The sequence below is a fragment of the Canis lupus genome, chromosome 6 (genome assembly GCF_011100685.1).
Source record: "Canis lupus familiaris isolate Mischka breed German Shepherd chromosome 6, alternate assembly UU_Cfam_GSD_1.0, whole genome shotgun sequence".
Lineage (NCBI taxonomy): Eukaryota > Metazoa > Chordata > Mammalia > Carnivora > Canidae > Canis > Canis lupus.
In genome coordinates this window covers 25,891,133-25,907,981 of record NC_049227.1, presented here as the reverse complement: position 1 = coordinate 25,907,981, position 16,849 = coordinate 25,891,133, and the positions used below count along the sequence as shown (strand labels likewise).

Genomic DNA, 16,849 nt, shown 5'->3' with positions numbered 1-16,849 from the left:
ACCATTAATAGAAGCCATGTGATGGGATGCCCTGAAATTCCTGTTGCAAGTTTGGTCCCGTTACGGTTGCTAGCCTGGAAATCCAGGGCCAGCCACATTGTCGAAGCCCATTGGATTCCTCCTTCCCCAAACAGTGTCCTGTTTTCTTACTTTGAATATGATGCCATGTACCAGGCTTTTGTTTCCTAGAGGAACATTCCCACATTAATTCTCTCAATTAAAATGCTTCATCTTTATGTGTTTTCTCTGGTTCCCAAAACTTGAAAAGAACAGGGTCAGGCTTCTCTGCACAGATGCCAGTTTTGAAGAACAGAGAGTTTGACTTATACACAAATGAATCTTGGTTATCTTAAAGTTTATTCTTTCCCCATGAAGCATGGATTGGAAATGCTCAAAACACAGTTTAAACTTGAGCACACCACCGTGAATCAGCATGTAATTTTTTTCTGAAGTCTATTTTAAATAAGTATGAAACTTTGAAAGCCAACAATGGAAACCACAAGCTGTTAGGCAAGGTAATTCTCTGGGCTGGTGAGAGACTGTGGCTGCCTGTCCTGAAGTCATGCTTGGTTCTGCTCTTGAGTGGTCTAGTCTTTTTGCCATAGGGAATAGGCTGTCTGGAAAATGTCTTCCTTAACGGAATATTTTTGTAGTTACGTGGAAGCATCTATCCTGAAGTGTAACAAGTTCCTCTCCAAAATGTAAGGTTCTTCTTAAATGTCTAGAACCATAACATTTCCAGAAAAATTTCTCTAATGCACATGCTAATGGTAATGTAATAGCGGCTGTCCTTCACTGAGTACTTACTGTGTAGCAGAGCTGGTGCTAAGCACCTTCCATACATTTTCTCATCTGATCTAAATGGAAACCTGATAATGTAGAACTCATTATAATTTCTATCTTATGGAGAAGAAAACTCAAGCTACGAGAAGTTGGTTGAGTGGTTCATGGATGAGTCCTGGCTCTGCCTTCAGGAGCTGTGTGGTCTTGGCAAGTTATTCAGCATCTCTGATCCTCAGTCTCCTCCTCTGTGAATGAGGCCATACAAAGAGGTCCGTGAGGGTTTGTTGAGAGCAGTTCCTGACACATAGTGGGCCCACGCTCAGTGTTTGCTGATGCTGCTGAAGATGGTGGGCCTTTGCCCCTGAGCCCCATGCTACTTTGGGTTACCTTGGGCCTTGTTTCGAGCGTCACTTCCAGGGCTCAGGGAAACCAGATCTGTGTTCTGTATGGCCGACAAAACATTAGGTCATATCAAATAGCACATAGGTAATAAACCTTCTGAAGCCAGGGACCAACTCACAGTGCTCCCTAGTGAAGGAGTTTTATTGGTTTTAGAATGTGTCCCAAATGTGATTTGGATCGAAGAGTACCTGGGGCAGTTTTTAGGGCTAACATTGGTGCTAAATTATTTTGCCTCCCTATTTGGGGTGGATAATGCCGAGGCAGAGTCCCATATTGCAGAAGAAATAAATCAGTCACAATTCTCATTGATGGGGTATCACTCACGTCAGCCTGAGGTGCCAGGAGTTGGGTGTTAGGAAGGGGGATGGCAGGAGACAGTCTGTGCCAGAGGAATACAGCTCCAGCAAGAAGATCAAGGAGTGGATCAGAGGATGGAAAATAATTGGGAGACAGAAACTGTTAAATTAATAAAATAAACGGGACCTCAAACAGGCAAAAAAGGAAAGGTCAGACTCTAGCACTGGGCAAATGGTGAAGATGACAGAAGCCATTCAGTGAATGAATTGTGTCCAGAAAGAGAGAGATGATTGTTACATTGCCTTAGAAAATGCAAACTTTGGCCTTGGTTTGTCTCTGAAACTTGATTTTCCGCCCTCCCACCCCCCGCATTGAGGAAGTGTAGCTTTATCTTTATTTTAAAAATAAGAGAACAGACAGTTCTCACATGGAGTATAATGCTGCCCTCTTTTTATTTCCCACAGGGGGATTTCAGAATGTCTGCCCCGGTTGACGTGTATGATTCGCGGAATCGGAGACCCACTGGTGTCAGTGTACGCCAGGGCCTATCTGTGCCGGGTAGGCCACGTCGGGTCCCCACTTGCTCACAGATGGGGCTGCTTTCTCTCTCTTCAGGTCTTCATGTAGGCTTCTCCCTCCCCAGCACCTTGCAAATCACTACAAGAACGACTTCATTCGCTGCTAATTTTAGAGCATAGCTCTCCCACGGAAAGCACAACTGTAGGATTTCTTCTAAAAATTAATTTTAAAGTAGACCCATTTACCATAACTCTAATTAGGGGGCGTTTGAGGTCATCTTCTTACAAATGAACTGGTTTTCAGAATTAATTGTTTCCTCCAGTTCTTGCTGGGAGGGAGGCTCCTGAGGCCTCTTGGCTGATAGGTTGCTTTTCATTGACTTGAAATCTGCTTTCCCTTTGTCTTGGATTGGATTGTTTTATTAGTTTCTCTCTTCCATTGAAGAATTGGCATAGGGTGCGAGTTGGTGGGGGTGGTCTGTCCCTTGTGACAGGCGTCAGGGTCTGTGTGGCCCAGCCATGGAAGGCTACAGACCTCTTTTTGCACCTGCTCTGATGTAAATCATCTAGCACTTTTCTCTCTTAAAGTACTGTGAAGCTTCTACATCAGATATTTTCATTTATGACAAATGCAACCCATGGAGAGTTTCTGGTTATTCATCTTCAACTCCTGAGGGGGCTTTGCCCACCGTCAGCTTGCCCCAAGAGTCCTCCTTGCTAGTCCTATCAGCATTCTTCACCTAGAGGGAAGACTAAATTGCCCCTGTTTCGTAGGATCCTGATGAATTGCAGACTTCTTTGAGGACGAAGCTATGGAGCCTCCCCCGGCCCTTGCCAGTGATCATAAGTATTTGTAAATCAGAAGCAAGAACTAGTAGCTAGCCTTTGACTGGCTTTTACGTGACATCTGGCAAGTGGCGAGAAGCCCTATGGTCTCAGGTATCACAAAGAAATCACAGTGCCCTCAGAGTGAATAGCAAACATCCTTATGAAGGACACTTTCTATAGGTTTGTTCCCTGATACCAGGAAAGAAAAAAAAGCTTTGGACTTGAGGGCAACCTGCTCCCCATTGGTAACAGAGGCAAAAATGTTTATATGCTGCCCTCTGCTTGAAACTTGGGATGGATTTTTTTATACAGGAATGTCAGGTATGTTTCCTAGAGCTTCAGCTTTGGGGAATCCTATTGAAGCTTGAATACTTCTCCTGAGTGCATGTTTGCTGAGGGCCTACTGGGTGCAGAAAGCAGTTGGGTCCCATGGAGGAGATGCAAGAATGTTCATTTGCATATTTGCTCCCCTGCCTTTTCCCTCATTGAACAGAGCAAATAATTCAAACTTACGAGTCACATAATAGAGTAATAAAGACAGAGTCACAGTGTGTATCAACGAAGATGATTCTGGTCATTAAAGAGAAGTTGAAAAGGTGGAAATATGTGTTCTTTGCAAACCTGTTCAGGTGTAAAGTTTAAGCAAGTTGCACAGGTTAGGGAAATGATCATGTTTCTGGCATATAAAATTGCACATGGCAATTTTAAAATTTGGTGATAATGAATTCATCCCAGGAAGACTGGTGATAAAATGCAGTCTATCTGTGGAAATAATTTTTTGGTCAACCCAGACTTTGCATCAGTTCCCCAGGCTGCGTACTTACTAAGTCTTTTGAAGTAAAAGAATGAGAGACAGTCTGGGCATTACTAAGGATCCTTTCAGTCACACGCAGCAAAACCCAGTTCATACTATTTTAAGCAAAAAGGAGGGTTTATTGGTTCATGTGTCTGAAGAATCTAGGGGTAGTGTAAGCATGGCTAGATCCAGGGTCTTCAGAATGTTGTCAAGAATTGTCCTCTCCTTCATCACTCAGCTCTCCTTTCTCTGGGTTGACTTCCTTCTGTGGCTTACTCAGCTGCTCCTGGCTTCCATCCTCCTAACTTAACCCCAGTGGATAGAGTACCTTAGATGTGCCAGCCAGAGTCTCAGGGCTCTCAGTGGACCACCTTGGGCCACTTGTCCATCAATAGACTGTGGCCACGGAATGAAATATGTCTCCTGAGTAGGAGTGTGCCCACCCCTGGACGTCAGGGTGGGGTGGATCCAGCTCCTCCACAAACCTCATGGTCTGAAAGGGAGGTTTGCTTCCCCCCAAAACAAATCCTACTTGCTGATACCAGCAATGGGAAATGCATGCCAGGCAGGCTGAAACAGCAGAAGGAAATCATGAACCACTACCCTTGCTACTCTGGGTAGGAATCTTTTAGACCCAAGCAGATTTCCAAGCTGCTCATTTGTCTTGATGGAAAGAAATAAACAAAACACAGAAAAGCAGTGAGTGGGCAGGGTGTGGGGGGAGCTCGAAGCTGTTTATTAAAGGAAAGTATGATTAACTCCTCTGCTAAGTCATGGCCTCTTCAGCACATCAGCATTGCTTGTCCACTGGGCCTTCCTTTGCTGTCGCCTAACAGATAATTATTGCCTGTTCTACGATATGATTAAGTGGAAGGAAAGACAATAGAACACAGTAGAACTGCATCTGACTTCGTTGTTAGTATTTTTTTTTTTATCTACCGCTTGTCCTTGAAAACATCCTCAACAGCCATGGAGTTGTCCTTGGAATTTAGCGCCCTAATGGATCTCGCATAATTCTTCTCAAAGGAATTCTTCACAGTCTGTAAAAAACATCATTATCATTAATCTTCATGACCTCGAGTAGGGGGAGGTGAGTGGCAGGAATCTGTCCCCATTTGAAGAAACCCGGTCCCAGAGAAGCACCTTCTCTTACAAAGTTGTTTTTGTGTGAAGGCAGCAATTTGGAATTGAGGTGTATCTCAGGAGCTCAGTTTAAGGAACATTATGATGCTTTGGTTTTGTTGTGAACGCATGAAACACATGAACTCCCCTCCATAGCGCATACCTTCACTTTTCCATCCAGCCCCAGGGCTCTGGCTGTCTTCTCTATGATTAGCACATTTTTTTTAGCTGGAATGTTACAGTCTTGTTTTTTAAACAATGAATGCAGAAGCCAGTGGGTTATGGCATTGTTACGCTTCATGCTTGTCTTATATAAAATTGCTTAAAATACATTAAAAACTTGTCTGTTTCCATGACTGCCCAGTAAAGAAGGAGTCTGTATATTTTAACAATGCAACAGTGAAGTCCCAGCTGACTCTCTAACGTACCAGTCTTTTTTTTTGCTTCATTTAATAAAAGTGCAGCCACATGTGTGTGTATCATTTTTTTTTTTTTTTTGAGAGAGAGCAAGAGAATACTGTATACACAATCTTGAGAGAGAGTACATTCTTCCTTTGTGCCATATTGATTTGTTCTCTTGGTCATCTGTTCAGAAATATATTCATTACCTTTGGGAAATTGTGAAGATGATTACTGCAAATGTTGCCTTTTTTCATTAAAAATAGCTTCTGTGGTTTTTCTTATAAAAGCATCCATGCTTACTGGATAAGAAAAACAGATAAGAATAAAAATTAACTTGGATTTTCTCTGTGCCTACATTTATTTCCACGTATGTTTTTAATCTATAAAAATGGCATCCTAGTGTATGTATTATTTGCAACCTGTTTTTCCATGGTCAAGGTAGTTTCTTTTGTTTGGTTCCAGGTGGGAATGGAAGTGGCTCCACATCTCAAAGAAAGCCTGAATAAGAACTTTTTTGATTTCCTCCTCACATTCAAACAGGTAAGAGAACATGGTCAGAACTGCTAATTGATGTAGCAGTTACATGATCACGAATTCACAAAACCCAGTTGGATTTCCAAGCTGAGATTGCCTTAAAGCTCTCTAAATGTGTAAACCCTTGAAAATGATACTCGAATCTGTTACAGACAATTAAAATGTGTTGATTGTACTGAACAAGCAGAGAGAATTAATATGCATGTGTTAACAGGAAATGTCTCTAGTCGCCCTTCTTCCTCGCATCTGCTGGCTCCATTTTTATCAGGTTATTTCTTTGCATAGCACACGTCCCAAAACAGCTTGGCTTGGTGACATAGGAAACTTTCTGTGTGTTTTTTTTCTAGTTGAAAAAACAAAAACAAAAACAAAAAAAAACCTGAGAAACCAGGCTGTTTCTCTGGGGGCCATCCAAATGCTTACGAGTATGCGCAGCCTGTGAGTTACATGCTCTCCATTTATTATTATTCCCTTCCTCTTCTAAGTGTTTATTTGGTCTCCTGTAGATTCATGGGGATACAGTCCAGAACCAGCTGGTGGTCCAGGGAGTGGAGCTTCCATCCTACCTGCCCTTGTACTCGCCTGCTATGGACTGGATCTTCCAGTGCATTTCCTACCACGCCCCGGAGGTAACTGCCAGGTGGCATCAGTGTGAAGTTCCCACAGAGGAGAGATGCTGGGGTTCCCCTCTCTTCTATATTGTGTTGTAGTGACCTCTACAGCAGTGAGCTCGGTTATGTAAACAGGGTCTCTGTGTAACAGCTACAGCAACTCTGATGCTAGTCAGCCGTTCCATAGGGCTCACTGTGGTGGCTGGTCCTACACGCATTGCTTCTGGATTGTCTTGTTTCACGCCTCTGGGAGCGAGGCTCAGTGAGGCCAGATAGAAACCTCTGAAAGGTCACGTAGCTTAAGGGTGGTGGTGACTAATGCAAACTGCCTTGTGGCTTCAGGGCCAGTGGGTTTCGTCACCTCTTCACTAACCTTCATGTCCCCCTCTTGTGTTCATGATAATCTAATAAGTTAGTAGAGCAAGTAATAGTTTCCCCATTTTACAGAGGGAAGGTGAAACTCAGATGTGTGATTGTGTTGATAAGGGTTTTTTTGGCCTAATTGAAGCATTATAGGAATTGAAGTACGACTGGAATCATAGCAGAAATAATTTTTCTTACCCCAGACTGAGAAGTAGAACACCAGTTCCAGTTGGCATAATAGCTGTGATAGATGAAGCTTCTTCAACAGATGGCTCAGAATTTATCCTTTGGGGAGGAGAGAAAGGGGTTTTGCTATGAAACAGGGATGCTTAGTGCAGAATAAAATTCAAGTACACCCGCCTTTTCCCAGAAGCTGCAATCTATTAAACCCTAAAGGAAGGAGGAAAAAGGGCATGACTTTGACCAAGCATTTCCACTTTTAAGAATATTGCATAGAAATAATTGGACAAGTGTGTAAAGACACACATGCACACACATACATACAGATGTGTGTTGGTTCAGGTGGGCACAGCATCGGAAACAGCATCATCAGCCATCACAAGGGGATTGGGAAGATTATAGAATTCCATATAGATTCAGTGGGATGTTATGGGGCCAATCTAAAATAATGGAGGACCGTGATGAAGATATGTACAAACCTACATAAGGGTCACAATAATTGGTAAATCAAAAAAAGGAGGTTACACACCTTACTGTGTGTGTCCTAAGTGGTTGTGTTGCCTCTTGCACTGGAATCAGAGTGCCTGGGTCTGAACCCCAGCTCCGTTGCTTACAGCTTTTGGGACAGAGGAACAGCCACATCACTAGTCCACTCTGAGCCTTTTTTCTTCTTCTGTGAAATGGGAACATGGGAGCATGAATTTTTTTTTTTTTTGCATGAATCAAATATAACAGTCCATTTGCATTGCTTGGTGGAATGCCTAGCGTAGTAATGGAGTGTTTGTTATATTGTCAGGATCACAAATATTTTTAGATCTGTGTGCGAGAACTGGGGAGGAGGTATGTCAAAATGTCACTGGAAGGGGAAGTTTTTGTATTGTCTTATTTTTCTTGGCCTACCTGTGGTTTCTAACTTTTCGGGCAAGTGTAATGAATTCCTTACTTCTGAATTTTCCCAAATCCTAAAGTATGAGGGGGAAAAATAGAGGCATCTTATATTTTGGGTGACTTTTTTTTTTTTTTTAACCATTAAGTTTATTTAAAATCAAGTCCATATGAATGGAAGATTGTAAGTGTGCAGACATTTTCTGTGATCTTCAGGAGCCTCAGCAACCATACGGTGTTGCAGACTACTGGGAAGAGAGTCCGAGGCTGAGCGTAGGAAGAAAGCTGTGCCTATCTGTTTAGCCGAATGACAGAAACATATAAGCAGGATTGATGTGTTTGAAAATGAGAACACTTACTTTTTTTTCTCCTTACTTTAACGAAAGGCTAAATCGGATTAAAACAAAAGGTACATGCCATACGGCATTCTTCCTTTTATTTTAAGCACCAGTAATCTCAGAGGATGGCAGAAGCTGGGAATAGAGCTTTCCCAGGGAGTCAAACTCTAGGAAATCATTACTGCACCAGAAGAAGTGATTAAAAAAATTAGGTCACCTGAATAATAATAAACTCTGATTCTGGGGGCACTTAAATAAGGAACTTGCAGCATCTCATTAAAAAAAATGTTAATCATTTTCAAAATGCAGAAAAATCAATGTCCATGTGGAAGGTGGTGTTGGAGATGCATGTGACTGATGCCTAAAAACCTTCCTAGTGGCTGGGATGTGTCACCTGGGGAGGTAGGCCTCACCTCCAAAGCAGGGGATTGTCAGTTTGGCTGTGGCCCCTGGTAATATACAGGACAGGCAAGTAGGATATTGGCAAAGGAGAAATACCTTCAGCTATGAATATTTGTGCTATGAAATTTCAGGTTGAAATCAAAATCCCAAATAAAAAAATCAGGGAGTGATTTGTTCAGAAAGGCTTTTTTGTTGTTGTTTGAAGACCAGATCCCCGCCCCCCCCCCCCCCCCCCCCCGCCTGCGCCAATCTTAGAACTAAAATTATAAGTGGAAACCGGATTTATGCCCTCCACTTCAGGCACATTCTGTACAGAAAAAAAGAAACCATTTCATAAGATCTGGTTTTGGGGCAGTGAGAACAAATCCCTTGGTAAGCTTCTCAGCATTTTCTGCAGCTTTTTGTTTGTTGGGATGGTGTGGGAGGTGTAGAAGGAAAAAAAGGCCTGGTCCCTGACATGAGTGGTAAGTCTTGCCTGACAGGGAATCCCACATGGTCTTTTATAGGCCGTGAGGTACAGGCTGTAAATGTTGGGTGAGCGAAGGGGAAAGTGCGCCAGGGCAGGCAGTTGTGCAGACATGGGCTCAGACTATGGCTGTGTTGCCTTGGGCCACTTGATGTCTTTTACCAGATGTAAAATGGGACTAAGGGTAGGATCTTCCTTGAAGGGCTGTCACGAAGTGACCATGATACTACACATCTGTGCATGGCCGAGGGACAGGGGTACCAGGCAAAGGGGGTGGCTGCCAACCTTCTGTTTGGTCTTCGTGGGACTCACTGAAGCAGACAGGGGTATGGGCCTGGAAAGCCAGGAACAAGCAGGGGGTGGGTGGGGTGAGTAAAGGAACGATTGAGGGAAGGGACTGTACAAACAGAGGCAGGCAAGAGGCATAATACGGAGACCAGCATTATAGGAGAAGAGTGAGAAGTTAGGCTGCCTGGGCGCGGACCTGGGTACAGAGGTTGTTGAACGTGACGTGGCAGCAAGCAGGCAATCTTGAAGATTTTTCATCAGGAGAATGATTTGAAACAAGCGGTGCTTGAAGATCAAACTGGCAGAAGCAGAAGGGACAGATCAGAAAAAGGAGGGTGAGTGGCCCTGGAAAAAAAGGAGACAAAGGATAGGATGGAGCTTCCTAATCAGAAAACATCTGTTAATAAAAATATGTATTCTTTGGAAAAAAAATTTGGAGAAGATAGAAAAGCGAAAAGGAGAAAAACAGCCACCTAAAATCCTGCCTGGTTAACGTTTTGGTACATTTCTGTATTAATATTTCTCTGTCCACTCTGGCTTGTGCTCTTTACTTTTGTCCCGTAGATGAGGATTTTTTGTATGTGTTACTTTTATGGTGCTTTTCCCTCAATTAATGTTATAACGAGTCCCTTTTTTTGTTTGTTTGTTTCTTTTAAAGATTTTATTTATTTATTCATGAGAGACACAGAGAGAGAGAGAGAGAGGCAGAGACACAGGCAGAGGGAGAAGCAGGCTCCATGCAGGGAGCCCGATATGGGACTCCAGGATCACACCCTGGCCTGAAGGCGGCGCTAAACCGCTGAGCCACCTGGGCTGGCCACGAGTCCCTTTTGTTATGAAAGTTCTCTGACCCTCAGTCCGGCCAGGAAGGAAGTGTTCAGTGTTAGGTTTGCTGGATGTGAGGACTAGAGGAGGGAGGTGAGTCAGGGACACTGAGCCCTTAATGAGATCGCCCGTTTCTGAGACTCCCTGGGTGCCAAGCCCTGTGTGAGTTCCTTCACTTGGGCCGCCTTACTTCATCTCAGCTTCCCTAGTCTAGGTATGTTACTATCCCCATTTTACAGATGAGGCACCCGAGGCTCACAACTTTCTAAAGGTCACACAAATAGAAAGAACTGAAGCCTTGTAGCCATGTTGCTGGTAACAGTGAACTCAGCAGATCTGTTTTCTCAGCTCCTAAACTCTTCCTTTCTCAATAACTCCTGTTAACAGCTACACTTCAGGAGGGACTTAAAAGTCCTAACGAATGGACTCATGGGACTGTTTCTAATGGGCATACAATAAGTTGCACTTTAAATATTCTAAAATGTGATGAGGCTGGTCATGCCAATCTAAGACTAGCCTTGGCCGTTGCCAGATCCCTCTGAAGCGTATCATTTTTGTTCTTTAGAATTAGGAAAAAAGTTCCCAATGAAAGAGAAATAATATGAAAAGCTAAAAATTTTCTCCTTTAATGCCTGGGGTATAGGATTTTTTTTTATTCACATTGAAATATTTTCTTTGAGACTTTGTACTTCAAATCTGGACTGAGGAAAATGGCATAAGCTCAATTTATGATTTTGCTCACCCTTTGAGTTTGCTTCATTTAGAAAAATAAGAAGGAAACTATGATACACATATCATTTAATTCTCTCTCTCTCTCTCTCTCTCTCTCTTTTTTTTTTCCTGTGAAGCAGTACTTGTAAACACTGATTGGAAGATTATGTAGTAAAAGCAGGAATACAAATCTAGGCACATTCTGAGCTGCATGTGAGTCAATCTCAGTTTAGAAAGCAGAAGTGCGGTGTCAGCCCAACTTCTTTTTCTTTTCCTATACTCTGGGAGTACGTAAATAACCCTCATCTGGACATAGCCTTAAAAATCCAGTAGTTAGGGCAGCCGGGGTGGCTCAGTGGTTTAGTGCTGCCTTCAGCCCAGGGCATGATCCTGGAGATCCAGGATCGAGTCCCACGTCAGGGTCCCTGCGTGGAGCCTGCTTCTCCCTCTGTCTGTGTCTCTGCCTCTCTGTCTCCCTCTGTCTCTCATGAATAAATAAATAAAATATTTTTTTAAAAAAATCCAGTAGTTAAATACGATGGTGGTTATACAAATCCATTTATATTAGTGAAATGTCACAAAGATGTACTCTTCCCCTGCAATAAGGTGTGAATGGAAAACCTGGTGAAATATTCTATAATTATACCAGTGTCACTTCCTGGCTTTGATAATGCACTGTAGTTAGATAAGATATCACCACTGGGGGGAGCTGGGTGACGAGTATCCAGGACCTCCTCTATTATTTTTACAGTTTTTTATGAGTCTGTAATTGGTTCAAAAAAAAAACCAAAAACTTAAAAATCTATCCATTAGGAGCAATCTGAACAGTAATGTTATGTCAAGGTAGGGATTCATCAGCCATTAAGAAGAAAGAGGCAGGGATGTGTGTGTGTGTGTGTGTGTGTGTGTGTGTGTGTGTGTACTAACATGGAAAGAAAGAGGCCCATGCTAGATTCTTGAGTGAAAAGGACAAATTGTGGCCCAATATGGATAAAACTGTCTTTTTGTAAGACAAAAACAAAAACAAAAAACAAAAAAAACCAAAACACCCAAACTGGACTTTTACAGTAAAAGATATATATTCACAAGTTATAAATAAAGGTCTAAAAGGATAAACACCAAAGTGTTGACAGTGGGGATCCCTATGGAAACGGGAGTTTGGAGGGAGGGCATTCATGTTTTACTCACCATATGGTAGTAGTGTTTGAACTTTTTTCCATAATAAGCATTTCTTATTTTTATAGTTTTTTTATTTTATTATTTTCTTGAAGGTTCATTTACTTGAGAGGGTAGTGAGCAGGGGAGGGAAGGGCAGATAGAGAATCTCAAGAAGACTGTGCTGAGTGTGGAGCCTGACATGGGGCTCCATCCCATGACCCTGTGATCACGACCTGAGCTGAACCAAGAGTTGAACTCTTAATTGAGCCACCAAGGTGCCCCTGTTTTTATAGTTTTCATAAAAAGCAGGTGTATGACTAAATGAAATGTGGGGGCCATCCGAATCTCCTGAACCTTCAAGTTCTGATGTGTGTGTACAAACTAATATGCTGAGCTGCACGTTTTCATAGTTCATGGCAGCCAACGGGCTTGTTCGATCTCAGTCTGGTTTGAGTTGTTCATCTTGTTCTTGCCAAAGATCATTGATCCTGTCACTTCTCAGAAAAAAAAAAAATTTATAACTTCTAACAGACGTGCCTAGGATCCATATCATTTAGCTCCCTGGACACTTGTGGGTATGTCCTATATTCCTATATGATGATGGAGTTTTTTGTTTTTTTTTTTTTTAAGGTTACATGTTTAGGTACTTCTTTAATGCTTTCATCTCCTGTGAAAGAGAACTTTTTTTTTTTTTAATTTTTATTTATTTATGATAGTCCCACAGAGAGAGAGAGAGAGAGAGAGGCAGAGACACAGGCAGAGGGAGAAGCAGGCTCCATGCACCGGGAGCCCGACGTGGGATTCGATCCCGGGTCTCCAGGATCGCGCCCTGGGCCAAAGGCAGGCGCCAAACCGCTGCGCCACCCAGGGATCCCCGAAAGAGAACTTTTTAAGCATTTGTCTTGATGGTCAGAATGTTTTGTCCATATGTTAGCATTTGCCCTAATTATCTTTTCAGAACTGGTAGGGCAAGAGCTTTCATTTATTTGTGTGTGTATGTAAAAGATAGAATGAGCCACATAAGGGCATGGTTTTCTGTTTGATTTTCTCACTGCCTTGTTCCCAGTGCCTAAGACAGCAGTTACTATCTGAAAGTTGCTCCAAAAATAGGTATTAAATGAATGATTATTTGTGTGTGTTGGGCAGTGTCGGTGTGATAATCTTACAGGATACCTCTTTCTCAGTCTTTTCCAGAAACCACTTGGATATCGGTCTTCAGAATGACTTTTCAAATATAAATATCCCATGAGTGGTTTAGGGAAGCCATTTGTGGTGTTGGCCATTTTGTCAGCTGGGATACTTCTGACTACAAGGAACAAACACCTAACTGGCCCTACAAAGATTATTCAGTGCCTTTTCTCACAAAACACTCGTAGGCTATGAGCCAGGCAGGTTCTGTCCATGTCTCTTCTATCATCTCCAGGTAGCAAAGTGGCTGCAGCCATGCCAGGCATCACATCCAGACATGGCACCATCCGGAGGCAGAAAGATAAGGAATCTACAATTCCTTGAGTTCCTGTTTAAGAACAGGGGACCCTTTCCTCATAACTCCCATTCCAGCAGCTAGAAATGGCTCATGTGCCCATTGTCTAAATCCCCTGCTAGCAAAAGAAATGAGACCACTGCAATCGTTTGGAACTGTGTTAATTTGCTCAGGTTGGGTGTTGGTCCATTCTGGCTCTTATAACAAAATACTACAATTTGGGTGGCTTATCAATAACAAGTATTTATTTCCCGCAGTTTTGGAACTGAAGTGCAAGATCAAGATAATACCAGTTTAGGTGTCTGGTGAAGGCCTACTTCCCGTCCATAGATGGCTGTCTTTGCTATGTCTTCATGTGGCACAAGGGAGCTTTCTTGGGCTATTTTTTTTTTTTTTTGAAAGATTTTGTTTATTTATTTGAGAGGGAGAGAGTGTGAGAGCCAGCACGAGCAGGAGGCAGAGGGAGAGGGAAAAGCAGAGCAGGGAGCCCGATCGATCCCAGGCCCCTGAGATCATGACCTGAGCCAAAGGCAGATGCTTAACTAACTGAGCTTTGCAGGCACCCCTGGGCCACTTTATTTTTATTTTTTTAAAGATTTTATTTATTTATTCATGAGAGACACACAGAGAGAGAGGCAGAGACACAGGCAGAGAGAGAGGGAGAAGCAGGCTTCACACAGGAAGCCCGACATGGGACTCCATCCTGGGTCTCCAGGATCACAACCTGGACTGAAGGTGGCACTAAACTGCTGAGCCACCCGGGCTGCCCCCTGGGCCACTTTAATAAGGATATTAATCCCTCTCATGAGAGCTCCACTCTCATGACCTAATCACCTCTTAAAATCATCCCCATTGGAGTGATGAGTTTGGGTGCAACAGCAGGTTGCCATAACAGACTAGATGACTTAACAATAAAATTGATTTTTCTCAGTTCTGGAGGCCAGAAGTCCAAGATCAGGGTGCTGACAGGGTTGGTTTCTGGGGAGACTTGCAGACCAATGTCTCCTCGCTGTGTCCTCACACAGTCTTCTCTCTGAGCATATGTGTTCCTGGTCTCTCTTGCTCTTATAAAGACCTCATTCCCATTGCATTAGGGCCCCACCACTTAGGACCTCATTTCTCATTAATTGCGTCTCTAACAACCCTATCTCCAAATGTGGTCACATTGGGCATTAGAGCTTGAACACATACATTTGGAGGGGACTTAGTTCAGTCCATCATAGGCCCAACCTGATGTTTGTGGGGCAGAGATAGAAATGCGAATGAAGTTGGGGTTCTGGGGTGCGCCAGTACCTCCACATCAGCTTTCACCTTAATTATTCAGGCAATACCTAGGACACAAAAGGACAGCTGGAAGGGGTATAGTTGCACCAAAGAAAAGGAGGGGGGGCAGACTCCTACAAATCCCATTTCCACTACTTACTAGGAAGTGGCTTAATGTATCTGAGCTTTGACTTTGTCTTCTGTGAAGTGGGGCTAACGTAGGCGGGCCTCCAAAGGCTGCTCTGAAGAGCTAACAAGAAAAGGCAAGAATAGCGCTTTGCCCGGTGTCTGGCGAGCACTCCATGTCTAGGCTGCCATTACTAGCTCTTCAGTCCCAGGGTTGACCTTGTCTGTGCCATTCAAAACCTTCCGAAACCACTGACCTCAAGGATACCTCTTCCATTGATTTTTGTAAAAAACAGAACAAAACAAAACAAAAAAAAGCCCAGGAGCTCTTTTAGAAATACGTAATCGTCTTAAGATAGCTCTAAAGCCATTAATGGTATTCCAATGAGTAAAAATATTTACTTCCTTTCGGGGAAAACATATGCTTCAAAATTCATTGGGAGGAAATGTGATGAAGAGCGTAGCCTTTGATGCCAGATTGCCTGCGTCATGTCTGGCCTGTGGTGGCTTGCCGTGTCACCTTGGTCCAAGCACATCATTGCTCCGTGGCTCAGTTTCTCACCTGTGCAGTCGGAGAATAGAGACAGCCTGCCTCGTTGGGTGGCTGTGAGAGGTGAGATCACAAAGTGCATCTCACTGTGCCTGGTGGGCACTCGCAAATTCTCAGTGAAATGGGGAGAGATGTGAGGGTGTCGTGGGAGAGTTAAGGAGCAAAGTCACTTCTGTTCTCATTGGTGCCAAGAGCGCAGCAGGTACCTCACTGTCCTGTAGTAATAGTGCATGTGGGATGTACCACTTGCATCCTTCTGCCGAAGGGTGAGGAAACCAGGAAGTCAGGTGACTGGCCAAAGGTCTCCTAGGTGGAGAGACTGAATTTGAACCCAGGTATGCCTGATGCCGGGCTTCGGCTCTTCTCTGTTATACTAAATACTGTAAAGGTGAATTCTGTCCCCTACACTTGCCCCTGACTCCCCATCTTCGCCAGACACTGAGAGTCATGGAAATGGGCACATAGCTCCATTTACTTTAGAGTATTACTTAGGAGATCTCTTTGTGAGAAATGTTTTAGATTCTCCAACCTGATGATTTTCATTGTAATTATTTTTAATTAGGCTCTGCTGACTGAGATGATGGAGAGATGCAAGAAACTAGGAAACAAGTAAGTATTTTATTTTTTTGACTTATTTTTATTTTTTATTTATTAAAACATTTTTTTTAATCAGGCACGGAGCTCAATGTGGCGCTTGAACTCACAACCCTAAGATCAGGTGCCCAGTATTTTAAAATTCATAAAGCCTGGGTTTGGAAGTGGAGCCAGTTGGGTTTTTGTTTGTTTGTTTTTGAACCTGGCATACTCACATGGGCAAGAAGACCCAGCAGAGCGACAGGATGGCACAGAGATCAGGAAACCAGAGTCCAATCTCCTGGCTTCAGATGCCTGGCTCCACTCTTTCTTAGCTTTGTGAATTGGGGTCACTTATTTGACCTCTCTGTGCCTCAGTCTTCTCTGTAAAGTGGGGTTTTTAAAATTAAAAAAAAATTTTTTTTCGTAAAGTGGGTTTAATAACAGTTCTTTCCTCATGGGGCTGTAGTAAGTGTTAGGGTCAAAATAAACTCCATCTTCCTGTCTTCCAGGCACAGGAGGCTTCCCCTCCGCTCTCCCTTCTGTGGTAGGTGTTCCTAGGTCCTAGAACAGTGCTTTTTGTAAGAGATGGAGATATATATTTTATATATTTGCATCTTGGATCAATATTATTACTTAATGTTTAGTTTTATCAGCACACCAACCTATCAAAGGCTCAGTTTATGTCTGTTTAAATGAATTTGATTGCTTGCTGTCAGCAATCCAGCCAGCCATCTACCCATTCATGCCGTCAATTCAATGTTTATCAAGTTCCAAATATATATAAAACTTCATGTTGGTCTCTAGAGATTGCCTTTTCCCTCCAGCCTTTTATTTTATTTTAATTTTTTAGTTTATTTTTATTATTTTTTAAAAATATTTTATTTATTTATTCATGAGAGACAGAGAGAGAGAGAGGCAGAGACACAGGTAGAGGGAGAAGCA

General features: G+C 42.9%; 1 protein-coding gene and 1 long non-coding RNA gene across 7 annotated transcripts in view; one reads left to right on the top strand and one right to left on the bottom strand.

Moving 5' to 3' along the window:
• The window catches only part of VPS35L (VPS35 endosomal protein sorting factor like), a 115,611-nt gene that overhangs the window by 41,178 nt on the left and 57,584 nt on the right, over nucleotides 1-16,849 (top strand). For all 6 annotated transcript variants that reach the window (XM_038540214.1, XM_038540213.1, XM_038540212.1 and 3 more), the window contains 5 exons: nucleotides 654-701; nucleotides 1,947-2,040; nucleotides 5,611-5,688; nucleotides 6,189-6,311; nucleotides 15,894-15,940. In XM_038540214.1, the coding sequence (XP_038396142.1) occupies nucleotides 654-701; nucleotides 1,947-2,040; nucleotides 5,611-5,688; nucleotides 6,189-6,311; nucleotides 15,894-15,940 (390 nt within the window). The remainder of the gene's footprint in view (nucleotides 1-653; nucleotides 702-1,946; nucleotides 2,041-5,610; nucleotides 5,689-6,188; nucleotides 6,312-15,893; nucleotides 15,941-16,849) is intronic.
• On the bottom strand, nucleotides 3,511-7,801 carry LOC111096290. The gene is made up of 3 exons (XR_005360872.1): nucleotides 7,366-7,801; nucleotides 6,855-6,941; nucleotides 3,511-5,447 (listed from the first exon to the last, which is right to left on the bottom strand). It is a non-coding gene; the product is annotated as an uncharacterized LOC111096290 (long non-coding RNA).